This window comes from Mugil cephalus, chromosome 21, assembly GCF_022458985.1.
Source record: "Mugil cephalus isolate CIBA_MC_2020 chromosome 21, CIBA_Mcephalus_1.1, whole genome shotgun sequence".
In the NCBI taxonomy this organism is placed as follows: Eukaryota; Metazoa; Chordata; class Actinopteri; order Mugiliformes; family Mugilidae; genus Mugil; species Mugil cephalus.
In genome coordinates, this window is record NC_061790.1 from 20258191 (window position 1) to 20284808 (window position 26618).

Here is a 26618-nt window from a genome sequence, read left to right on the forward strand (position 1 = left end):
ACAGACTTCAGTCCAGCACAAATGTAAATGCAGAAGTATACAAATGCAAATTACAGTAATAAAAAAAAATGTTTTACATGTGGCATTCAAGTATTTGATGAGCTGTCAGAAAACTTGGGACACTTGATGTAAACCAGAGTGTGTCAGTGTTGCCTTAAAGACCATCTCTGCTGTTGGCTATTACTGTAAAGATGAGTGCAGTTTAGTCAACTTTCACCCCACCTCAACATCCATTCTAGGAAGACATGGACCATGAACTAACACTAGGCTGCCACCGGAATATCACAATATCAGGAGAGTGTCACTGCATCGATATACCTGGATGACGATAAATAAAAATAAAAAATATATATGTTTTTATTCTTACTGTCTAATGATTCTGATATTGAAGTCTGTATGTATGTAGTATAGTCTGTAATGTTCAGTGGCTGTGATCTGGCAAGTACGTTTCTAAAAGTTACATGAGAGATTTAAGCGGCACAACTGTGATACTGGGAAACACAATAGTGATGATGTACAGTGATAAGTCCTGGTTCACAGTCAGAGTTTCGGTTCATCCACATTGTGGATGTGGTTGAGGTAAGGGCTCCATGCCCAGCAAACTGCACAAACATTTCTCAATAGAGAATCACCACATTTGTCCATTATTTAGACATTGTTATAATGCCAGATGTTCATATTAAAAAAATCACTTTTCCAAAACAACTTTATGAGTTGATACTGTGGCAAACTTGCAATTCAATCTTATATGGTATGTTTACTAGCTTGTACTACCACTCTCAAATATATATATATGTGTATATATATATATATATATATATATATATATATATATATATATATATATATATATATATATATATATATATATATATATTAGATTGTACCATTAAGCCTTTAATCAAAGGCTTTTAAAAAATCCTAGCAGTTTGAGCCTTTACAAAAATCACATTCATGTGTACAAAAATGAATGACCTGAAATATGTATGACTCAAGTAAATGCTGTAACTACTTACAAAGGGTCTTCTAACTGCACACGTGGCACAGCAGCAATTTCTACCTTCATTATACAGCCACTGTTGTAATTCTTGTAATAATAGACCGTTAGAACTGGGTCATGGGCGTGTGGAGTAGGTTATAACACTGAATTTCTAAATTTCACCGTCACAATAACATAACATAACAACATAACTTGAGGATAACACACTTAAACAAAAGCAAAGCAAGTTTGCATGAAAGCAAAAATAAATCAAAAATAGAAAGTTAAAAAATATTAGTATTGTGTATACGCATAAAGAGAAAGACTTCCAGACTTGGAGGCACAGACCTTTGCCTGTATCTAAAAAATATTGTCTCATGAGCTGTGGCTTGCTCCGGTGCCGTGGTTGTGTTTTACTCCATCTTGTGGCTGCCAGCACTTGGTTTCCTAAGAAAAGTGTCAAAGATGGTTTGGCTTTACACCACCATCTTCCTCACTAACAAAGAAAAAAACAAGTACACATTATTTTCACACAACAACAGCAGGGTGACACTTTTTCCACTACCTTTTTCTGTTTGACAAATATCTCATTCGACCTGATGTCTTCATGCTAGGTTTTGCTATGCTAGCCACATGCTTAATCCGGAAGTTTGTAGAAAATACTTTTGGAACTGCATGCATACGAATATACTTAATACCCAGGCTCAAAAAATAGAAATAAAACACTTCTGCTGACCTGAGCTGACCGGACCATCACACATCACATTCATACTTAAAAGCAATTTAGAATCAACAATTAACATGCATGCCTTTGGACTGTGGGAGGAAACCAGAGCACGCCCCCAAAAACCCACACAGACACAGTGAGATCCAAGGAGAACGTGTACTCCCTACAGAAAGCCTGCAAGTGGCCTTCTTGCTATGAGACAACAGTGCTAACAGCTATGCTGCCTAACTCCCTGACATGCTACAGCTGTTTAAAAACAATTATGTCAAACCTGATGTTGGATTGCTCAATGTCTTCAATGGTGTCTGGCAGGGGCTTGCTGGCTGTTTCAGGTAGCATCAGGGTGAGGGCGGAACCCAGGAGGGGACAGAGGCCACACAGAATCATGGGAGCCTGAGGACTGATGTGTCTCAGAAGGTACATCATAGGAGCCAGGACACCCCCAGTCCGAGCACACATGGAGCCTATACCAATCCCATTTTGTCTGTAAAATAGAGTGATGGGAAGATAACCGTTTCAGTTAAGCCTGGTGTTGACATCTGTATCTGATAAAGTTGTCTTCATTTGATCCATGACTCTGTGCATTTACACCTAATGTGATGTGATTCGAGGCTACCAGAGAAGTTTGTGACCTAAATTCATTAAGAAATCACGCACCTTGCCTTTGTATGGTAGAATCGCATTTTGCATTTGTTTTCTAGCTCAAACTCAAGGTGAACAAGTGATACGCCAAAACAAAACAAAACAAAAAAACGCTCATCTGAGCACTAGATGTAATGTACAGTTGAATTTGTTTACAACAAAATGGCTCCGGCGGGCTTGAAACACGCCCCATAATAAAATGTGTTACCAGACCATCCTCTAGTGCTGTCTACAAGTAAAATTTGAGGCAGTGTATGTCACTTTCTACTTCAGCTACGTCACTTTTCATTCTGCTGCATTTGTATGACAGTTTTCATACTGGTGCCTTTCTTAGATTGGCATTCTCTGCACTCTTCCTAGGGAAAGATGCTGTTTCCAAGTCTGGTAACTTGAATTCTTAATAAACCTGCTAATAACCCACTTGAATTAGCTGGTAAAGAAAACATTCAGTATAATATTTTTTTCAGGGTTTCTCACTGGATTGCTACTGACATATGAAGAGTAATAACAAAATTGCACATTTAATTGCACAGTAGGTAATTTTACTTTTGAGTACTGTTACATTTGAGTGTATAGTGGTAGTTCAAAGTAAAGGATATGAGAACTCTTCTTTTCACTACAGTGCCCCTTCTGTCCCATAGACATGATGCTCTTATCAATGTTGAGGCTTACTTTCTTTCTTTACAGTAGTTGTATTTTACTTCAACAGAGGACTGTTTATGTTATTACTTGGATAGATAGATGCACATTAATACTATTGCTTTTTTCCACACTTCTACCTGCCACTTTTCTGACACTGCTGCTCGTTACAATGAAACTTGTGTTAGTGACTAAATTGTGTATAATTTAGTATGAATGTCATGTTCAATGATTAAACATAATATGTACAGGGTGAACTCAGGTGCAATGTCAAAATGGGCAGATAATGTTAGATAAAATGACATATACTGTATATTAAATGTATACTGTATTGTATGTATTTACACTGAGGAAAACTTGAAGAAATGTTTTTGTTGTTGTTGTTGCCTAAAACCAGCAATAAACTAATATAAAGCTAACAGATATCTTTTGTCAAAGGTTTAACTAACTAAATCAACTTCAGGGACCAAAACACAAAACAGACAATAATGTTGTGTATTCTTTGACGTGATTTTGCTTGGACTTAGTTCTCAGGATTGACTTTTTTTAAAAACACTGTAAAACACTTTGCAAAGCTACTGAAAATCTTCCAGCTTCATTGTCGGAATTTTAATGTGAGCTTGGTAAGCTGTTTGATGAATAGTCGGTATGGAATTATTCATGAAACAACTTGTCAAAACATTATCTGTTCCATTGCCAACAGTACAGCTGGCTTACATTTTAATTGCATTGTCACTGTTGGAGTATTACAAAATGTGGAAATTTGCCCAACCTGCTCCAGGGCCAACCGGTCTGAACATGTTTGCTGATGAGCTTTGTTTCTTTCATTTTTTGGTTTATGGGAAAGCAACACTGACCTGATAACAGTAGGGAACACCTCAGCTGAATAGACATAAATGATGGACAGAGACGCTGTGATACCGAACTTCCCAATCATGGCAAGGACCGTTTTGATGACAGACAAGTCTAGCAGAAAGGCAAAAAAGAAAACTTAAAAAAACAACTTTTGACAAAAACTGAAAATACTGAAAAAACTGAAGCACAGACATAGGAATAAGAATAGATAGGGCACAGAGTCTACTGTTGGTAGAATCTCAGAGGAGGCATACTAAACCACGTAGTTTAGCTGTAGATGAGTGTGTGTGCATACCGCTGGGGATGAAGATGGTCAACAGGCAGGCAGTTCCGCCCACCGTTAGGAAAGCTAGTTGGGAGAACTTTCGGGAGCGGTTGAGGGTGAAGAGGGTAATGGTGCGAGCTGGCATTTCTACCAGACCAAAGATCATCTGGGTCAGATAGATGTTCATCCCGAAGTCAGATATGTTGAGGGAAAGGCCGTAGTAGACAAGTACATTGACGAACCTGGGACGTGTTTGGAGGCAAAGAAAGGGATTTTACTGTTTTGCGTAACGAAATCAAGTCAAGTCCATCAGACTTCCATGTTAAAAGCAGAGCTAAACAATAATACAAACATTTGCAGTCTGTTAAAAAACTCAGCAATGTGATCAATATTGCTAATTACCCCATTCGTGACAACTGTACAGGAGTGAATATTTATGCGACTCACCTATTTTCCCAGTTTTGGATTAGCTGGTACTTAGGCAGCCAGGAACTGCCAAGATGGCAACAGCCGGAGCCACCACAGAGAGCTTCAAAAACACCCTGCAGGAAACCTATGGGTGACGTCAGCAAGGGGTTTGTCCATTTCTACGGGGACGGATTTTCGGAGCAACCCTCAACTGGCCACTTAAGGAACTGTAGTTTTTGTCACTTCTGCTCTGGTTTTTATTCAGTTCTTCATGGCAGTATGAGAAGTTATCACTGTTATTGTGGTCAAATTTTGAGTGTAAAACCAATGGGTAGAAAAGCACTAAATAAAAATACAAGACCAAAATACAAGACCATTTAGTCAAAGATGGTGCTGTACTGGGCGGCATTTTATTTAGCGGTATCCCTAATTTTGCCCTCTATATTTACACCTAATAAAAGCAAAATTAATTTGTTGTTCTCAATGACAAATTTTACAAGCTTGAAGGTGCCAATGGTCAACTCCTGCACTGCTGCACTGACCCACCAATGAAAATATTATTATATGTTTTTAACCTTGTTTCACACAATAAACATAACATTGTACCACTGGCTATACTGATTTTGAGGGATCTACAAGGTATGTCTGAAGTTTGTCTTCTTTACTTACAACCACACATATCCCCAGACCATGTCCAAGCTGTCCTGTGCCTTTATTTTAGCCACATTGCTAAATATGTTTTGAAAAGCTTACTTTCTGGTCCTAACCATAACCCTAAAACACTAGTATAGAAATGCGGAAATGAGGAAGCCTCTTCAGGCGCAGTCAGCAGAATGTTCAATCCTCTAGACAGAATCATATAATGTGAAAGAGACAGAATAGGAGAGTTCGGACAACACTCACCAGAGATAAAAGATAATAAGAGATCGCTTCCTCATATTTGGGGTTCGAACAAGGTCAAGGAATGAGTGCTTTTTCTTTATCACAGTTTTCTCTTCAGTTTTACAGACCTGGAGATAAAAAGAATAAACCAGTGAGTTTATGACACCCACAGTCACCAGTCCTGGTTATCAAGTGAATGAAACACAGTGCTGTTTTAAGTAGTTTGAATATTTAAATGATAGACAGTTATGCAAAGTAAGAATAGCCGCTCCTGGCACTCATCAGGTTGTGTCACAGTGTGAGCACACTCACTGCAACTAAAGCAATGTTCAAAACATCATCAAATATATTATATCTTCCTACTTTATCTTTTCTTCCTGTGTGCTCACAGATATCTAGAGTTGTGTATCTACACATGAGGCATTCAGGTACAGCACTGATTGTAGGTCATCAGCTATTTATTTACAGTATATCTATATCAATATAGCACTTATATATAAAACACAGGAACATAGGCTTAAGGACAAAAATGCCAACCAGATACAGTTTTCAACAAATTCAGGGAGATAATCTTTATAAGCTGGATGGCTATTACAAATAAAATCTGAGGTCACGGTTCATTTCAGCCGGCTACCTTCACAGTCAAACCCTCAAGAAAAGCCCCCTTTGCACACCCAAAGTTTAAAGATGTTTAAGAAGTTCTAATAATAAATGTGCCACCATTATGACAAACTGCCTCATGTGTTGTGCAACAACCAGTTGGGGCAGGGCTTGTTGGCTGGCTCAGTTTACAACACCACTTTTGAGCATTGTGGGACTTTTTGGATATTGTCCACATTTTAATAAATGAATGGAAATACCAGTAAACTGCTAAATACCAAAAATAAATCTGTACCTGACACATCTCCAGGTCTTTATTGATGGGCTTCCCATTCATTTGTGCTGCCTTCCGGATCAGTTCCCATGCCTCTTCTTTCCTGCCATTGGCCATTAACCAGCGAGCAGACTTTGGCAAAGCCCTACAAATGTTAAGAACATTAGCTCTGTTGGAAATCTCCCAGGAACGCCTGCTAGATCAATGGTGCTGCAGAGGGAGACTTTGATTAAAAAAATAATCCTATCAACCACCACTATTTGGTAACTTCAGCACACATTTTTATCAGGGTCAAAGGCGCTCTGCAAGGTCCACCTCTGAGCACTGAGTGTAACTGCTTTATTAGGTACCAGGAAGAAGTGGCCTAATGTTGTTTAATGTGATAACGTGAACGTTAACAAGTGTCTGAATCAGGTTCAGGTCTAAAAGTCTAACTGTGACGATCCCTCCCACTCTTTGTTTCATGCTGGCTTTCAGGTGGAGTTGGGAGGGTCTGCTGAATGTACCTGCCCATGTGGGCTCGGTCTCTAGGAGAGCATAAGAGACGGCCCTTCTCACTCACTCTCTCTCTCTCTCTCTGTGAGGCCTTCTGCATCCTCCACAGCCTGTTCCTTTGTTCTGTTTGTTACTTCCGTCCAGCCGTGGCTAATATTATTAAATTACCTAATTTGGAATTATTTAAATAAACTACTTTGATGGCTATTTCTGTGTGTGTGGCCTCACTCATCGTTGCCAGCCTTGAGCCCATAACTATCTCTAATGGTCTAAATACATGTTTATATTTGTTTTCCACTTTCCACCAAGGGCAAGGAACCATATAGGGTTGAATTTTTGACTCTCCAAGTATTTCAATGAGTGCCCAACAAAGGGTTAATAGGTAAAATCCATAGCAAGAGACTAGCAAATAGACCTCAGAGTGGGAACGTGCTGTTTCCTGAAGCAATAAACTAGAAGTATGTGAAGAATTTAACACCAATCATGCATGACACTGAGCATTCGTCACAGCTTTAATGTTCAATCAAATGAGATGAATCTTCCTAATCTAGACTTTCTCAAGTGCAACACCACATTTTTCTAGTAATACTGTTGGAGACCTTCCGAAATCTGTTTTTTTTTTTTTTTTGTTTTTTGTTTTTTATTACAGTGTACACACTGGGTCAGTCTGCTGTTAACTCACCAGATGTAGAAGATGAAGAGAAAGCCGGGTGCGGATATAGCCAGCTGCAGTTTACGCCAGTCTCTTATGAGGTACGCCACACCAGCCAGAAGAATGTAGCCAAAGCCGAAGAAGTAGTCAGTGATTATGCCAGCCAACATCCGCTGTTTAGATCCCGTCCATTCTGTGCCTGTGTAGTGGAGGCACGCATGACAAAACAGCAGTGCGTACACACAAAAACAAAAACATATGTATGTTTGATGTCCCAACTCAACATATGATACACATGTGTTGCAACTTCAAATTTCACATAGCACAAACAACCTCATCTCCATGATGTTTTCTCCCATTGGTTAAGGGTCACATTTTTAGGAATCCACATCCTGACACAAGTTTCTGTTAAAACAATTACAGACTCCAAGCTCAGGAATTTTTTGATGCGATACTCTCCCAGAGTCATGAAGGCCACTGTTCAAATATTTCAGTACTTGTCCTGAAAAAAGGACTTTTATTTAAAAATCTGGTTGGAATGTCACTTAAAGAATAGAGTTTATCGTGATTGTTGACTGGCTTAAGTTAAAAATAATCGCCCTTTAATCTCTAATGGTATACATGCAGATATCGAAACACACTAAAGACAAGCACTGGACTTGTAGAGTTTCTTGTCCCCATCTCCTCCTGCTGCTGTATAAAAGCATAATTCATTCCATACTCCTGTTCTGTTCCACCTGCTTCTACAATATCTGTTAAAAACAAGGCCAAATTCACACGCATAACCACCACAGCTTCCAAAATAATCGGTCTCCCCACACCAAATCTTACAGATCTTAGTAACAGGGCCATTACACACATTGACACTGTAAAAGAACAGAACCTCACACATCCATTAAATACACATTTCACCCCACTGTCCTCAGGGAGAAGAGAAGATAGAGCACTGAGGTGCAGAAGGGCTCGCTTCAGAAAAAGCCTGATACCTGCTTCCATAGTTGCCTTTAACATAAGGCCTCGCTACCTGGGTAGGGTGTGGACTCGGCTAAATGTAAAATACTGTTTTGTCTGTCTTCGAGTGTGTGTCGAGGGTACTGCGGTGGTCTTTGTGGAATGGAGACGGTGCTGAGAAGAAAAATTTCCCCAAGGGGACACTTAAGTCTGAAGTCTTGTAAATTGGGCAAACAAAGCAACTCGTCTACCAACGCAAGTCGCAAGACAGGAGAATCAGCTCTTCGGGGAAATGTTTCACCCGGGGGACAAAGGACACTCCTTTGAAGACAACAACATCTACAAAGCATACCAAGATATAATCTGGAATTAATCTACTATCCAATCCTAACTTCTGTTCCTAACAAGTTTCAACCTTAACCACAGACTGGAGCCTCTGAATGATGGTGGGTGTAATCAAGTAAGTTTCGGTTACTCCCACAGATATTCTTATTTAAACGTCAACTTACAACCTGTCCCTTAGGGCTGAAGAACTACTTGGTTGAGTAATAAAACACCTTTAGGACTGCTTAATACTGCTTAATTGCTTTCATTCAACTCCATTCAATAAGCAATGACATTTGACATGTTCATTCAAAGTATATGACACTATTTACTTTTAAATAACAAAAGCAACACAAAATCACAAGAGCACATCACAGTTTCATCGCTGAACTGAATTTTTGCAGTGACTGACCTACGACAAAGACATTCATGATAACGCCAGAGATGGAGGTTCCAACCATAAAGCGGAGTGCCGTGTAGATGTAGAAATTAGGGGCGAAGGCAGCTGCAACCCCAAACACAGACTGGATAGCTAGGCTGATGAGGATGATGATCCTGCGACCATATCTGGAACAAGACAAAGGAGTTCCAAACTTGATGATACAGAGCAAACTACACTCAAAGAATTTTACCGCTACAGTTTTAGAAAGCAATCCCCAGGACAAAAGCAGGGAACAAGACAAAGGCATAATCCTTTTAAGAGTGCTCTGAAAATGGATGGGGGATGTTCAACTTACTTATCAGCTAAGCTTCCAAATACAACAGCTCCAACAAGGAGGCCAAACATGTAGATGGAAGAGCCCATAGTGTTCAGACTGGCATTTTCACAAACCAGGTCCCACTGCAAGGACAAATGACAAGAAGTTAGGTTAAAACATTGCATTTTGGTCAGCCTGCTCTCACTGTCTGCGGGCTCTACAAATGGTGAGGTTCAATTCAATTGTATTTATATAGCTTCAATAACTGTATGCCTGAAACCGCGGCATGGAAAAACTCCCTTTTAACAGCTCATATGAAGGGACCATTCTGCCTAAGGCCAGTTGGGTTGAAACAGAAAAAGAGAAAGCAGAGAATATTAACCGCTCCACACGGAACTGAGCGGAAGCAGCTCTTATGTTTGCCAGTCTTATTTTTGTCCACTTCACTAAATATTGGTCAGATTACCACAATATTAGTACTTGTATATATAATCCCCAGAAGATTACTTTGCCGCTCTCTCAGTGAGGTGACTGCAGATGACGTTTAACATTGCTGCATGGGTCAATGTCTTATTCAGTCACAACATTTTGGTCATGTAACTGCTCATGTAACTTAGTGCCCACCCCTAATATGTCATGTGGTACAAAATACTTTTGGTGAGTCCTAAAAAATGCTTGTACGGCAGGAGTCCATCTCTTGACAGTCACCCTGTTCAGCTGTGTCTCACATATCACTGTAATAAAACTACTGACCAACTCCTAATATTCTGCAGCTGCAACAAGTCCTCACGTTGAACACATCAAGGGAAAAAATACATATTCAGTAAATTAAAATCCAAACTTCAGTCTGTCAGAAAGACATTTTTTTACTCACCTCAGTTACTATGGTGCTTTGGAATGTCTTTGTGCTGTATTCCCAGCCCCCCTGGCAGCTCACAGCAGGGAGTCCATCGACATGAGCTAGAGCACCACTGTGGTTTAACGGGACTTCACAGGACGACTTAGGTTGGCCATCAGATGCAGTCACAAGGCTAAAGTTCAACGAGGCTGGAGCACCCGCTGAGGGCCACATGGAGCGGCATACATGAGTAGGAACAGCCCCGGTGAAGACTGAGACCAGCATATGAAACGCCAGAAAGATCTGAGGTAGACAGATCCATATATACAAGATCTTCTGGAACTTCCCAAAGCCTCCAATAACACTTAGAATTTCATCAAAGTTCATTTCGCTGGCCATTTGTAGACGCTCACTTAAACTGATCAGGTTTAACTTGGAAGGTCCAAAAGTGCTTTTAAAAGGAAGCTGCCATAGATGCAGAAGCAGTTAAAGGCAGACAACGCTTTGTCAGTTAGTGTGCTAGAATTGTTTGCCCCACGCAGATGATTAACAGGCAGAAGAAGGCGTCCTCATTCAGATGCAGTCACACCTGTATTGTGTTTCGCTTTGAGAGCAACCTGTGTCTGTCTGTAGTGAACTGCTCTCTGAGGGTGATCTAACTACACAGCAATGGGAGTAAACTGAAGCAAGAAGGAGGTGTTGCTTAATGTGGGAGGAGTCACTGTGTAGTGATGACTGAACTGCTCTGCCTTTGTCTCTCCACCCCTGCCCAAAAAGTTTCATAAGATCAAATTAGGTAACCCGTTTTGACCTTATACCAAGAGTTTGTGGCACCCTCGGTTGATACAAACGAGACTGGGATTTTATGGACTGTAGGAGCAGAGTGAGAGCAAAAACACTCTGACAAAATTCTTCTCAAGCTTTTGTTGTGTTTGAAATAATGTACTGGTTTCATCTTCTCTTTTGTTTTCCTTGTGTTATATGTCAAACTGGTTAGTCTCGGAAGCACTGAATGGCATGCATTCCCGGCTGGTATTGGGTAATTCTGCCCCCAATTGATGCTATGTGTGGGGAGTGCCTATCTAAGCTGGTGACACAAAAAAAGGCAAATAAATAGCACAGATAAGGCTGCTGTGACCAGACTACAGCTACTCCCATCATAAACAGACCTTGTGATGTATGCCACACACTTTTGAGATCAGTATTTCTTTCACCAGGTAATCAAGCACCCGGTTGTCTGTAAAATAATTGTTTTTCCCAATGTGAAATTACTTTACCTTAACAAGTAATACATGTCTAATACTGTATACTACAGTAAACATACATGAAAAGCAGAAGCATTGTGTAGATAGTATGTTACTTATCGGTTCTCATTATGGATGAACAGGTTATCATGTAGGGCTGATAATCCACCAATGAACTGTCCTTCCATACACTACCCTTACTCCTCCACCTTGACCTCTATCTTGACTCTTGACCCGTACGTTTCCTCCAATTATGGTGCTATGGATGTCTCGAAGCACCATAAAAGCACCAACTTCCCTATCCATCATTTTCTTGTAGCGAAAACTTTGTCTAAAACTGCTCCACTGTGAAGGCATTACACTCAAACTGTGTTTGGCTATGTGCAGAAGAGTAACAGCGGTGTAGTCATATGTCACCTGAGTGCTGTGGAGTTGCACCTGTTTACAACCAGTTGGCTATGATTGATTGTAGGACTATCCAGTTGTGTGCAGAGGTATTTTCTCTGTATCTGTTGAAATACACCCCATAATGAAATCCAGATGCCATGATACGCAAGATAAGATGTCTTCTTGAATCCAGGTAATGCTACACCTCTAAAGTGTCATCTAAGTGCTGATGGGGACATTGATGTCTTTTACCACATTTCCTGCTCATCCGCCTAAAAGCTGTTAAGATATTTCAATTACAATTACAAAAAAGGTGTGTGCCAAGTGGTGGGACTACCAGAATAGTCAAAGATCACCACTGTCATAAGTTTCATTCTCTGGGGACCATGACAGTCTTAAGCAAACTTCCTGGATAAATTCTGAAGTGTGTAATGATGTACTGCACTGTGTGCTCTTATTCAGACAAATGAACGAAAGATTTTGAGATGGCATGCCACAGGACAGATAAACATATTGTGAAAGCAACCAAGAAGAAGGTAAAGGAGTTCACAAAAACCAGCCTAAAAAACATATAACACATAGCTGATGATCTTATGTGACAGTTTGAGAGTATTAGCTGAGAATATACGTTTTGGTAAACAGCAAACAACAAACATAATATAACAGACTGTCCAGACTAATGGACTTAACTGTATCATCAGAACTCAAAAATTTTGGAGAAAAGCCTTAAATAAAATACCGTATTGCCAGGGTTATTATTAGTATTGCATTGTTAATAATAATAATACTAAGAATAGAACAACAGGTAAAACTATTAGTGTTACTGTATTAATAATCAGTCTTTGTTCAGGTCTATTTGTGTGAATTCTCAAGAGGATGTTGGTTTCATAAGGATGGAGGTGGAAAGTTAGCTCTAAAAGGGACCTCTTTACTTAGTGTAAATAAGAATGGAATGTGACCGCACATACATATCATCCTACATTAGATGGACAGCTTCAGCACCACGTTTTACAAGCAGCGTGTATTTAAGGAAAAGAACTCTTATTATTAATTGAGGTTTTGTACGATTTAAGAACAAGCTAGACAGTTTAAAGAACAAACTTCACTGAGAGCCGTGCAGCGGTCACACATGAGTTACAGATTTAACTCCAACAGTTCCGCCCGGATAAATTTGATCGAGGCCTGCAGACCAAGAATAAACAAGTGGCCTTAGAGCAGCCCAGCAGTTATGAAGACAAATATTTCTCCTGTGGACCAGTGAGGGGTGGAAAGGTGTGTTTGGAGAGGAGACAGAGAGGTGCTTTGTCCCCTTCTCCAACAGGTCATTTCTCCCAATCTCTCCCAACCCCACCCCATCCCTCTTTCAGCTCCCTTCCCTCAATCCCACCTTCCTGCTCCCTCGTCTCCCTGTGTGCTCTCTCCTGGAGCTCAAACAAATCCTAACACTTGAGAGATGCTATCGCTTCTCTGCCACTCTCTCCTGCTCATCCTTTCTCAACAGGTAAGAAAAGCATGATCTTTTTCTACTCTCCACTTCAGACAGGCAAGGTCTCTGGCACTTGGTGTCACTCGACATCTGCCTCACACACCACTAAGATGCTTGGGGGCTCTCAGAAAATGGCTAAAATATTCCCATATCATCGGTGTAGTCTTACAAGATACACATTTGCACATATTGTACAAATATGGGTTCAAATTAGGTCTTTATTTCTAAAGTATGAGCTGGCAAAAAACAAAGAGCCTCCTCCAATGCCTCTGTATTTTAAGCTCTACTTTCACACCAAGAAATGAGCTCATTCAGTAAACCTGGCAGACAGGCTCTAGATTTTTGGCATTACCCTCAGTGACCCTTGGAAGCAGCGGCTAAGGGAATTTATGCTCAAGTGATACCCTGTATGGGTTTCATTAAAGAAAATCACCAGCAAAGCAAAGCACATTTCAATTGTTACTGAATGGTCTGGTACAGAATGGCTGATGAGGTGTCATTGTTTCTAGCTATGAGCAGTCTTCCCCATCCTACGGAAGCTTCCACTGCTGTCACACTGAATGGGAGGTTGAAGGCTTCTAGGTTCCTTAGATACCTGTTAGTAAAGTTCTCTGGTGATTATGACACTAAATTACAAATGGGATGTAGGTCAGACACTTCAAGGGTAAACACACACATACCTTTTCAGCTGTGGTAACGCTTTTCTCTGCGGATTGCAATGTTTGATCCAGACTTGAACATCTCAACTCTAAGCAGGATTGCCATTAAAGACCAATGTGTCCAGAGGGCTTAGATGTCTCCTCTAGTGCCATGCTACAAAACTGAATAAAAAACATTGCTGCGTTATGTATATTAGCATGTTAGCATGCTATTATTAACAGTTTAGTTCAAAGCAGTGCTATGACTGCACAGTCTCACGTGTCCTTGAACATCAGATCTCTATGGCACAGAGAAACACCATATTGGGCTTTTCTCTAAGATGTGATAACTGAACTCAAAGTGTGAGGCTTTGTGCAACTGACATCTGTATTAATCTTTTACATCCAATTGATTCCGAAATTTGCTACACTAACATTAAAAAAAGAGGAACTCCATTTTTGGTGGAAAAGGGACCTTTTGGGGAGCAGTTTTTTGCACCACTCCTCACTTTCGTCCTCTCACAGATAGTCTTTTAAGCTGGACCAAAAAATACTTGACACAAAATATTGACCTTGGCTGGCAAAGAGCACTTGGGTTAAGTCCAAACCATGTGAGGGCGTTTTACTCTTAAGTTGAACACTAAGCAGGCTGCCCTGCAAACTAACCACCTCATATGAAGCACCTTTCTGCGTAAACATTTACCAGAGTAGCTAAACTTGTAGGCGAGACAGAAGCTGTCTGTTCATTTTGTGGTTACAAGTCACCATGAAACTTTAATGCTGATGTGCAGTAGCCTTGTGCATTCATATGATGCGTGTATTACTACACAGGTTGTAACGTGAATACATACATACTTCATTGTCATTATATTGCAATAAAATGCCATTAAACTTTCAGTTAAGTTGCATTACATAAAGCAACATATTCTATATAATTGCCTTAAAATACTAGAATATGTCAAAAACTGAACAAGCCAACTGTACAGAAGCACAAAGTTATTTTGCATGTGGTGAGTTTATCTTTATCTTCACCCAGTGCTTCAGCAGGGCTCAGAACAATGGGCAGCTGGTGGCTCTTCAAAGTGTGCGTGCTGTGGCTGAGAGGCGGCAATTTTGCCAGTGGCCCTGCAAGTGTCCAGTGAGACCTCATTGTGCTCCAGGTGTGAGCTCTGTCCTAGATGGGTGTGGATGCTGCAAGAGCTGCGCCCGACAGATTGGACAGCCGTGCAACGAGAGGGACGTGTGTGACCCCCACAAGGGCATGTACTGCGACTTCTCAGCTGACCAGCCGAGATACGAGGTTGGAGTGTGCGCATGTGAGTGCGCCCGCCTTTTCTTTTGCAGAGGAATCAAAATATGTTCCGTTTAAAACTGTACTGTATCTTGCACACACTGTGACACAAACAGCAGTGACAAACTGAAAGGAGCATGCTGATGTGGCAGGAAAATAGTGTTACATGATGTGTAATGCACAAATTAATCTGAAGTAAAATGACGTATGACGTATTTTGATTTATTCAGTGCAACAACATTTGGACAGAGAGTTGCATGGTTAATGGATTTTCATTTGCTTGGATGGAGCCACACACAGGCGTCTTTAGAGAGACATGTTATCAGCTGGCCTGACTGGGAAAAGATTAAAAAATGCATACATGAAGAAGTCTTTTATTAAGTGGGAAGAATGTCTATTGAGATGTTCACTGTTTCAGATGCATGTGACCAATACACAGAAACGCTAATCAACCAAAATCTCCACTCTAGCTGTCTAAAGATTTACTTTTCAGTTGCACTTTTATGTTGTGCCAGCAACTTCAAACATATTTTCTGTTTTTTGGGTGTAAGAGCCAAGCTTGGGTTCTAGGCTGTGAAACAACTCAAATAACTGGCTAAAGTATAAACTGTAGTAAAACTTCTAGAGTCATCACAAAAAAAGCAGTGTCATTTACAGAAAATTTTAAACTGCTTCTGGGATCCACAGAAACCTCATCAAGAGTCCTGACATGTTTCCCTCATTCTTTCAGACATGATGGCGGTGGGCTGCGACCTGAATGGGGCCCACTATGAGAACGGAGAAGCTTTCCAGCCCAGCCCCCTCTATAAGTGCACATGCATTGCTGGAGCGATCGGCTGTACTCCTGCTTTCATTCAGAAGCCTGCTGGTCTTTTAGGACCAGCCCCGCTCATGGGCAACAAGCCAGCTGGTCTACGTAGTGGCCAGAGCTCAAACAAACAACAACAGGACACAACCTACATGTCAGGTGTGTGTTTAGAACGTAAACGTCTGGAGAGGGGCCAGCCTGTCTGGCCAGGAATGCTAGTTAGCTGAATGGAAAGGGAGAGGGCACCTCATTTCTTTGGCAGTATGAGGTGTGACTGCCTGTGGTTAGATTGCCTCACAGGGAAAGAAGACTTATGGATGGTTCCAGTTATTAAGAGGAAGAGGAGGGAGAACTCACTTTTTGTTAAACGCCCATGATGTAGACTATAGGACGTTTGCTTAGCTAGGAATGTAGGTCTTAGGGACCATACCTACAATATAATGTGTTGGATTCAGAGGAACTCTCATTCATCACTGTGGAAAAACAGAGCACAATGTTTTGATTTAAAAATTTAAGAGCTGAGGGGCACGCATGGTAATTGAAACCATCATTTCAGTTGAGCTGAGGGGCATTTCCTATATGCGCCAAGCAAACAACAAAGCTGTAGCTATAATGTCTTCCTTCACTGTAAGGAAAATGTTTCCTGCGTCTCTGTGAACTTTGTTCAGCTCAATGGAAACATCCACACGTTTAGAAGCTAATTGCTTTCGTGGTAGGTCAAACCAGGCATCTGGAGGTTGTTAGGCTGATTTTGATCTCTGCCTGGCAACACACAGGCTGGTATTTTGTGTAGGGTGTTGTTGACACAGTACCCTTTAACTGCAACACTGAAAGCTTACAGGGATCCTCCTTTAGCCTGGAAGAAGAACTGTTTGATCCAGACCACCCCATGGAGTCCCTGTTCTAAGACCTGTGGCCTGGGCATCTCTACACGTGTCAACAACAACAACAGCAAATGTGAGATGAGGAAGGACCGCCGCCTGTGCCTGCTGCGACCATGCGAGAAAAGTGTACTCAGGAGTGTTAAGGTGACCACTAGATTGAAATCTATTTAACTATGCTAAAAAGTGTATTCTATTTAAATATAAAAATATGTAAATCCCTTTTCACCTCCAGATGCCAAAAGGGAAGACGTGCAGACCTAAGTTCCTGGCTAAGAAAGCAGAGAAGCTGGCACTCTCTGGCTGTACCAGTACCAAGAAGTTCAAGCCCACATACTGCGGCGTCTGTACAGACAAGCGCTGCTGTGTTCCCAACAAGTCACGCATGATCAAGGTCAACTTCACCTGTAAAGGTGGCTCCAACACACAGTGGAAGATGCAGTGGATAATATCCTGTGTGTGCCAGAGGAAGTGCAACGATCCAAGCGACATGTTTTCTGACCTGCGGCTGCTCTAGTGGAACCATTTAAGATGTCCACAGACACATGTAACTGCTGTGGTAAACTGAGGACTGAAACATACACAAATTCAGTTATTAAGTTCTCCTCAGCAGAGATGATGTGCCTCAAGAAAACTCAAGGAAGACAAAAACCTTTGTTGCAAAATAAAATCGGATAGGGAAAAACTGTAGGGATAGTTAAATAAAAGGAGAAATAGAAATCTTGTCTTCAGGACAGGTATGTGCAATAACAACAAGGAATATGACCAGGGTAATAGCACCCAGCATTGACTCACCAAACATTACCTCATAATGCTCAGGGTCAGGGAGCCTTAAGGCAAATCTGCCATACTACACATTGAGTTGAACTCTGTTTCTACAAGTTCCTGTTTATTTTTCTCAGACAAGGAACCTTTTAATCAGGTCATAAATTAAACAGCATTGATAATAAGTATATAAAAGTATATACAAAAGAACTGGTTGTGTGAAGTTGTTTCTGAAAAAGACAGATGCCCATAGACAGATTCACAGCAGAGCAGACCTTTATCTAGCCATGCTGAGTCTGGGTGTGTCAGGTGTGAGTCTGGTCTTGGTGGCATCCAGATGATGGTACTCTTCAATCAGTGAGCTAAGGGAAGCGAGGGCCTCTGTGAAGAAGCTCTGCTCCATCCCCTCTACATGGAGGTAGTGGTGTAAGTGAGCCTAAAAACCAGAATGATAACAGAACAGTTCAGTTTATTTCCTGTTCTGGCAGTTTGCATTAGTCTATTGTTAATTTCTTTGTTACATTCTGAACTTTAGGCACTGTGTGATGACCATTATTCACTTAGATACAAGATAAGAAAGGCACGTTTTCATGATTTAGCTTACAAGCACTGAATATAAAGAGGATAGGCAAAACCACCGAATCACCAGTCAGTATAATGGGCAATAATGTACAGTCCAAGTAGACTATGATGATGTTGAATCAACACGTTAACACTCTATGATAGTTACAACAAATAGCTACTCAATATTAGAACCATCCGAGATTAATAGCAACTACCTGAGCTTAATGCTAATGTCATCTTGCGAACAATAATACATAATCATTTGATATTTAAAAATAAACACAAATGTCAGTTGAGGCTGATTGGAATCACTCATTTTGATGTATTTGGTTATTAAGAGTCGGGCAAAATAAAATCTGACTTAACGATGGCACTAGATTAAAAAAAATTAAGGATTACCACAGTTCCAATCTGACCGAAGTGGGCCATACATTTCATTGCAGTCCAATAGTGGTGTAAACATGCATCAGACATGATGCAAGAGAAATTGCCATGTCACCCAGTGTGAACTTAGCTGTATTTAATGCAATGAGTAACACTCTGATCTGCAGGTGGTATTTGAGGAAACATTACAAGATCAGTAAAGGTGGTATGAGTCAGGCTCTGGGAAGCATAGCTCTCAGGAGATAATTCAAACTGCACCAAAGTGTTAGAACAACCAACCAGCATAAAATATCAGACAATACCTAAGACCAACAAATTAATGTTCACCATCCATCTATGTGTTTTTTGCATCTTGTGAAGATCTAAAACATAAGATTACTGGAAATGCACCTTCTTCTTGTAGAGTTTAGTAAACCGTTCTTTTAGTTCCAGGAATGTGGGCTTCACACAGGTGTTGTTAGCCAGCGCTAACAGGGAGTGGGAGTGACCCACAGGAGGTATGGAACACAGACCGGTTTTCCAGCCTTCTTGGTTCCACGAGACAAAGGGCAGTGAAGGCCTCAATCTAAGACCGGGAGAGAGGGAGAAACAACGATTTGCACTTCAATAATGTATTTAACACAGGAAAACTATACAAATTCATGAGCGAAAGCCCATATAAATTCTGGCACAGACACTGAATTATGAAATTTTCTTGAAAATAACATGAATACGGTGAAAGTAATTTAGTTCCCAGAGCTACCAGTAAAGTCTTCTAACTGTCCAAAACTCAAAAATGAGTTTCTAATTAGTTTATTTTATCAGGACTGCCTTCACAGGACAAGGTATTCTTATGTTTTTGTTTGTGCAATGAAATAACACTGACAAAAAATAAGATGAAATTACAGCATGCTCAACAGCAGTGATTATGTGCCCTGCACTTAATTTCCCTCCACGACTGTTCCAATGTTCAGTTTATGTTGAAATAGCATCAGAAAGGTGGTAATTCAACTGCAGGATCATTTAGGAAGATGGTGTTTGTGGTGTTGCTAAACTGGATTGAATGATACACTAAAGTGTTTCTGTTATTTACCCTAGCCCTCTGACTAAAACATTACATTACAATGCAGTATTTCATTACCACACAGTTCAACAGTTCTACAAACTCCAGCCTCCAAAATGAAAACATAGCTGAATCAACAGTATTGAGCATTTGTTATTAGAAACAAATGCTCAATAACTCCATGAAGCTAAGATTTAGTGCAGGACTGTTATGGTGGAAGGACTTCGTTTTCAGTAAGGTACCAAATGAGCTGGCAGGTGAGTGAGTGTGTTCTCACACCAGCTTATGTTTCAGTTTCTCTTGACGACGTGTCCAACGAATACAAGGTCCATGTGTGGAGTGAAGGAGAGGTGAGTCTGAATGGACCAGTCATGAACCACTGCTGCTGGTGCTGAATAGGAGTCCTATTGGTTGAAATGAGTATGAATGTATTGGGGTGGGTTTACTATACGCACTGTGCTCTGACCTCTCGATGTTCCTGCGGAGGTCAGACACCAGAACATTGCCTCTGACCATGAGGGCGCAGGCCAGGTAGAGGCTGTGCTTTGGGTCAGCTCTGATTAGCTGGTGGTCTTTACTGAAGGCATCGCTGAACATCTGATCCAGCCTAGATTGCCCAGTTAAAAGAGAGAGCAAAGGAAAAAAAAAAAGGTTCTCTTCACAATTAACAAGAAATGCCTGAAGACATGTCAGATAGTGTTCAGTTTGACTGGGGCCTGAGGGGACAAAACCGCAACACCCCACTCTGCATTCATACAATCACATATTTACCTCTGGGAGTTACCCAGTAAAACCACCACTCTTTTTGACCAATGAGCAGAGCCACTCACTGGAGCAAACAAGATCTCTATAGCTCAGACAAGTCTGCTTTTATGTTCCTTGGGAGGAGGATGGAATGAGGTTTTTTCCATCCCATGCCTGGAGCTAAGATTGAAGTTGCCACCTTTTCACATAATGAAAAAAGAGTTAGCTTTGTGATGTTTGAACATCACATACCGCCTGATTAAACTGTTGATTTCTGCTGAATCCAGCAGCAATTTTCATCACTAATAGTACAATACTAGTGGTAAAATTAGGTAGTATAAATGTTTGTACAGAATACAGGATCAAAGTTAATTACATTGACATATACTAGACAGACATATACAAAGAATGGTACATTCCCTCAGGGACAAGTTAAAGCGTGTGCCTGGAGGAATGTGGTGGTCCAAACAAAGATTAGGTTAAAATAGCTGCACTGATACACAGAGAGCAGACCTTCTGGTGGGGACATTTACATCTGCCAGTGTGTAGAGAGGGGTGAGGCTAGGCACCAGGTAGTGTAAACGAGGGAACGGCACCAGATTCATGGCAATCTCATTCAGATCCATGTTGAGTGAACCTTCAAAACGGGCTGAGCTGCAACAGAGGACAGTAAAGGAAATTGAGACTTCCTGAGAGTTAATTAGAACTCAAAAAACACACATCCAGACTGCTTTTAAGCATAAAAAGTAAAGATGCTTTCTTCAATACTGAAATTAATAGCAAAACTCATAAGAAAAGTCCAAGGCACTCCTCTAGCTGGAAAAAATATAGAAAGCTTTTATTAAGATGTTTATTTCATAAATAAAACATATTTAACATGGCAAAAAGCCTTCTTCTTTTCTTTTGAGCTTTATGTCCCTTTCTAGAGTGCACCCTGGTTATATGCATAAAAATCACTGTGGACCCTGTTCATGTTTTTCAACAAAATGAACTACTTGTATTTTCAACTGACTAAAACAAAATGCAGTAAATGGAAAAAGGTTCATCAAATCAATTTGATGCAATCGCCCTTTGCCTTTCCTAGGTACACTTGTGCTGAGTTTTTCAATGTACGTGGAAGCTGCGTTGTTTCCATCTTAGAGAACTTGGTAGAGTTCTGTTTCAATATTTTGTTGTTTGTGTAATCTCATGCTGACTGCATATTGTTAGGATCAGAGCCCTGTGTGTGTCATACCATCTGTTGCTGGGCTACTTGAGGCTATAGATAGTTCTTTGACTCTACATGTTGAGCTTGTGGTCATGCGCTCAACATGTCAGGCCTCTCTAACATCTTGTGTGATGGACAGTGTGTATTTAGTCTTAAGCTAGGCCCTTTTCCCTCAGTACAGAGACCTACTGCATATGAATAAGCAGTGACTATACCTGGTAATATTAAGTAGTAGGTTAGCCACAATGTTATTCATGGCATCAAAGGGCTTCTCTGCCCCACTGAGTCCACCCTGCGTAGAAATGACAGTGCTGTCTCTCTTGATCATCGAGCTTGGCTTTACACCGTGAGACATCAGTTTGATCTTGTTCACAATGTCAACCAACGACTGGAAAGGTAGAAGGACGGAAAACAAGAAGTCATTAAAACGTACGTGTTGTACAGAGATCTGCACAGGGGAGGGATGAAATGTTCTCAAACGCACAAACCTGGTTTTCCACAGGCAGGACACAGTCAGCATGCTCTGTGAGCTCTCTCATGGCCAGGACGCTGTTGTAGGGGGAGGTAACGACATCATCCTCCTCAGACGGATAAATGGAAGTGACAATGCGGCACACGTCAGGGAATTCGTCCTCTAGCAGGCCGAGCACTCTGGTCCCCAGGCCTGAGCCCGTACCTCAAATGTTAATATGCACTAAAGTCACCAACTGTTGTTATGAGAACTTAAAAGCTTATTTCAATAAAGTGGGAAGGGAATTAGAGAAGCCTAATATGTTGGTTTCCATAGCTGCACACTGGATTAATTGATGAAATCTGCCTTGCATCTCTAACAAACAACAAATCATACTCTCATCATGATAAAAGCTATTTATTCACGCACAAGCCTGTTGAGATTAAAGATACAGATAAGAATCGTTTCAATCTGTGCAATATTAATGAACGGAAGCACGGTTTAAATAAGAGACCTTTTCAACAAACATGCATGTATGTGATTAGAGTGTTTCAGTCTGTACCTCCTCCCATGGAGTGAATGAGAAAGAAGCACTGCAGACAGTCACAGTGCTCTGCTGCCTTTCTCAGCTTATCCACTATCTGCTCCCTGTAGGTCGAGCCATACGTCAAGTGTCCAGCAGCCCTGGACAGAGAAGAGGAGGACACCAAAAAAAAAAACCTTGAATAATGATTAAGTACCAAAAATGGCATTACAAGTATTACTTACAAATTCACTGGAGGTAATAAAAAAATCAAAACAAAAAAAATACACTTAGTAGTGGGGAATATATCAAAAACATTTAAACACTCAGCATGGGAAAAAAGATCTACACGATGGTTAATTAGAAGCCAAATCAAACTTTCTTGTGTAGTGAAGGATTTTGAACAACAAGGTGTGGGAATGACATTATCTGATAGAGAAAGTGGAGACTAAAAAAATGTTGAGTTGTTGATCCAAAACAGAATGCATGCATTTGGCTAATAATATACATACATAATTGGAAACTAAATTAGAGGCAGCTCAGAAGGAAGAATTCTGGCCTTGTGATTGTGTTCCTCTTCCAACTAGTTTACAGCTCTGTCCACCAAGCCTCAAAAACCTCAAAAAGTATTTCTGCATAACTTTGCAATTTCACATACAATGAGATCTCTGACTTTTTGGATCTAAAAAGTTTTCACTTTATGAAGAATCCTTAAGATTTGTTGGGTTATGGATTGTTGTTCATCCGGGTCTGAGAAAATCCATCCATGCATTCCTGAGGTACAAGCATGGGCTGAACTGACGCATAAACAGAGAGACAATCAGAAAATAGAGTATAAAACGTCTGGGCATGGCTGGACCCAGCATGGGGGTAAAAATAATGTGTCTGCTGATGTTATGTGACAGAAAAAACAGAAAAATATCAGAATTTAGTCGTTTTGTCAGTTTCCCTGCACATTTTTATAAACCTCAAGAATTTAATGCCGAGCAAGGTCACTATGAATATAGAGATCATGACAGCTCACACATATTTCGGTCTCATGTGAACTTTCTCATATTATGGTGAAAATTCCATTCTGTGACTAACTACTAAAAAAGATCTGTTTCTTTTTACAACAGAGTTCAGGCTACAGATAAACCGTGTCCTGTCAAGAAGCTGCACTGACCCTTCCCCCAATTTATTCTATGCAGACCTGAGACACTTTACTACCCATGTGAGCTGGTGGCTTCCTGTGGCTAGTCTGTCTCTCACCAGTTGTTGCCTGAACCTGACACGTCTGTGAGGAGCTGAGTGCTGTCGAACACTTCCCTCAGAGGGCCCTGCAGAATCTCGTTGACAACACCCTCCTCCATGTCCACCAGGACCGCCTGCAGATTCAAATGTCACAATATATTTCACTACTATTTTATGCTGCACACATGCCCCTGATGCCTTCAGTCATTCTATAACTCCTCTTTGTAACCCAATGAACATTTTTTCATTGAACCCTTTTAGAATCCAACTCTTCTAAAATTATACGTGAAAGAATATAGACTTCAATTTCCAACAAAGTTTAAGCAAAACAAAAGGGAAAGATTGAATATGCACTGCATGTCCTTTAAGAACATTCTGTTAATATTGGTGTTATTAACATGGCACGCGTGACTTCTCTACATGTTGCTATTTGTTTTTGTGGACTGAGAGCTGGATAGAGTAGTTCATTTTGTTTAACAGACATGGTATAAGATAGATTAACTACAATCATTATTTGTCTAAAACATGCTTGGCAATACATACTTTTGTTGTTTGTTGTGAAGACTAGAAGATTTTAAACAATGTTCTCTCAGTTTTCTGAGATTGGTCCAAACTTACCCTGGCCTTTAGTTGTTGGATTCTCCCACTGACAACACAGGCTCCCCTATCACTTCTCCTGGGAAAGCACACCAAATTAAAAAGAGGAACACATTCAGAACACTGTGTGTGAACACTTGTATGACCTACTGGATGAAAGCAGGCATTATTACCTCGACTCCACATTCCGGAAAAAACTGCTGAGAGCCTCATCATATAATCCCTTCTGAGTAGCAGAAAAACACAAGATAAGATTAAGGCCATAGACACTATACTATCAATTGTAAAGACCAAGTAGGATTTTACTTTACAGTTAAAATTCAGATGTTTATGTCACAGTTTACTTAATGGATAATTTATTATTAATTTGTCTTCAAGAGCAATTCTCCAATTTCATTATTCATGAAATTTATGAATGTCAAATGGTATATTCAGCCTCTCACACTTTAGCCTTTTATTAAACTTTGGTTGGTTGATTATTGGTTAATAACCAGCCAAAGTTGAATAAAAGGTTAAACTACTGTTACTGTAGTTAATATTAGTAGTAATAATGACTTATTTAAAAACTTGATATACACCGATCACGCATAACAGTATGACCTAATATTGTGTAGGTCTCCCTTGTGCCACTAAACAGTTGTGACTCATCAGAAAATGGACATGGACCTTCTGAGGGTGTCCTGTGGTATCTGGCAACAGACTGTTGTTAGTGGGGGCGTTTGGTGCCTATGGGTTGAGGGGAGGGGCCTCTGTGGATCATTCTACAGATGTTTGATCAATTTGGATCTAGTGAATTTGGACGCCAGGTCAGCACCTTGTGCTGTACTTCATGTATTTTGAGTTGTTCCTAAACCGTTTTATGTGTGTGTGTCCTTGTCAAGCTGCATCCTACTGGGGATGTCTGCTGACATCAAGGACTGTCATTGCTATTGGGTGGTCTAGGTGGATGGTACATGTCTGAATAACATTCACATGAATGAGAGGTCAAAACGTTTCCCAGCAGAACAGTGAACTGTCACAAGATGGTCAATGTTATTCACTTCTCCTGCCAGTGTTTTTAATATTGTGGTTCTCTGTCATGGCAACACATACATTTCACCACAGGGATCAATTAGGTCTCATCTTATTTTATAAAATGTTGTCGAACTCAGGGTTAGTGTTACTATTATTTTTGAGGAGTACAAGAGGAGACTATGGTAAAAGTCCAGTCCAGTGTCCTAGGTTCATGCGGTCAAGAGATAGCATCAGTGGTAAACTGTGAAAACTCTGCTGCTAGGCAACCGTTGGCGTTTCCTACCAAGACAACAACCCGGCAATTCAATATATGGAATTCTGAGGCATAATGAAAAAATGAGGCCGCTCGGAAATATTTTTCCCTCAAACATGATACGAAAAGAAATGAATTACAGCATGTTAAATTAACGTTATCCATCCACTGTGTGAACTCAGGAGGCAGCAACAGTGCTTTTGTATTTGGGTTTTTGCACTTACTTTATTGACATGGGCGTGCTCTCGCAAAGCAAGATCCCAAAACCTGCAGCCAACTTGGTTGCCACATTGTCCAACTGAGGAACACAAGTATAAAGTTAATTTTGTACGAACTGTTATAAAAATCGTTCGCGCATAAAGCGCACGAAAAGACGTTCTTCTCCTTTCTGCATAGAAACTGCTCGAGTTTCACTCACCTTGGACAACAACGGACTGAGTCATGACAGCAGTAGCAAATAACCTCTTTTTAGCAACGGTTAAGGCACGCTCAATGTTTCTGTTTGTCCACAGCTGTCCATTAAGATAACTATTTTTGACAAACGCTTCTTTAGACGCGCGCTTTAGCTGTGTCGACTGCTGATGACGTGTATGCTATGGAGACCGTAGATATGGAGACCCGCCTAACGCTGCGAAAATAGCGTAAGATACGCTACGCGAAGCCACGCTCTTTGTATCTGTTCATTTTTTTATCTGAAAAATACACAGTTCCGAGATGTTCTTGTCTTGATGGTCTTCCGCAAAATAATACACTTTTAAATACATGTATTACAGCAAGAATTTGCACTCTGCCCTAAATTTGTCTGTATTAGTGTGAACTTCACGTTGTGTACGTAACTTAAACAGTTACGACAACGCCAACACAACTCAACAGGTAC

General features: G+C 40.6%; 3 protein-coding genes across 8 annotated transcripts; 1 reads left to right on the plus strand and 2 right to left on the minus strand.

Annotated features, from left to right (window-relative positions):
• Positions 1–871: 871 nt before the first annotated feature.
• Positions 872–12657, minus strand: si:dkey-119m7.4 (uncharacterized protein LOC560629 homolog). The gene is made up of 10 exons (XM_047573963.1): positions 10266–12657; positions 9431–9534; positions 9106–9260; positions 7449–7617; positions 6293–6416; positions 5419–5525; positions 4138–4349; positions 3845–3953; positions 1978–2190; positions 872–1475 (listed from the first exon to the last, which is right to left on the minus strand). Exons 1-10 carry the CDS (start codon positions 10626–10628, stop codon positions 1439–1441), a joined length of 1593 nt encoding a protein of 530 aa, XP_047429919.1. The 5' UTR covers positions 10629–12657; the 3' UTR covers positions 872–1438.
• A 560-nt stretch (positions 12658–13217) lies between these two features.
• ccn6 (cellular communication network factor 6) lies at positions 13218–17678 on the plus strand. Of its 4 annotated transcripts, none has more exons than XM_047573969.1 (5): positions 13218–13361; positions 15021–15300; positions 16006–16242; positions 16918–17111; positions 17200–17678. In XM_047573969.1, exons 1-5 carry the CDS (start codon positions 13314–13316, stop codon positions 17479–17481), a joined length of 1041 nt encoding a protein of 346 aa, XP_047429925.1. In that variant the 5' UTR covers positions 13218–13313; the 3' UTR covers positions 17482–17678. The 4 variants fall into 4 exon arrangements, with proteins under 4 accessions (XP_047429925.1, XP_047429926.1, XP_047429924.1 ...); XM_047573970.1 differs by having other exon boundaries at positions 16939–17111; XM_047573968.1 differs by lacking the exon at positions 13218–13361 and having other exon boundaries at positions 13382–15300; positions 16939–17111.
• Positions 17679–17836: 158 nt separating this feature from the next.
• tube1 (tubulin, epsilon 1) lies at positions 17837–26316 on the minus strand. Of its 3 annotated transcripts, XM_047573964.1 has the most exons (12): positions 26160–26316; positions 25966–26039; positions 24648–24700; positions 24496–24553; positions 23896–24011; positions 22684–22805; positions 22159–22346; positions 21886–22058; positions 20977–21117; positions 20186–20326; positions 19068–19242; positions 17837–18165 (listed from the first exon to the last, which is right to left on the minus strand). In XM_047573964.1, the coding sequence occupies exons 1-12, from the start codon at positions 26182–26184 to the stop codon at positions 18007–18009; spliced, it is 1425 nt and encodes a 474-aa protein (XP_047429920.1). In that variant the 5' UTR covers positions 26185–26316; the 3' UTR covers positions 17837–18006. The 3 variants fall into 3 exon arrangements, with proteins under 3 accessions (XP_047429920.1, XP_047429921.1, XP_047429922.1); XM_047573965.1 differs by lacking the exon at positions 20186–20326; XM_047573966.1 differs by lacking the exon at positions 17837–18165 and having other exon boundaries at positions 19099–19242; positions 20175–20326.
• Positions 26317–26618: the final 302 nt, after the last annotated feature.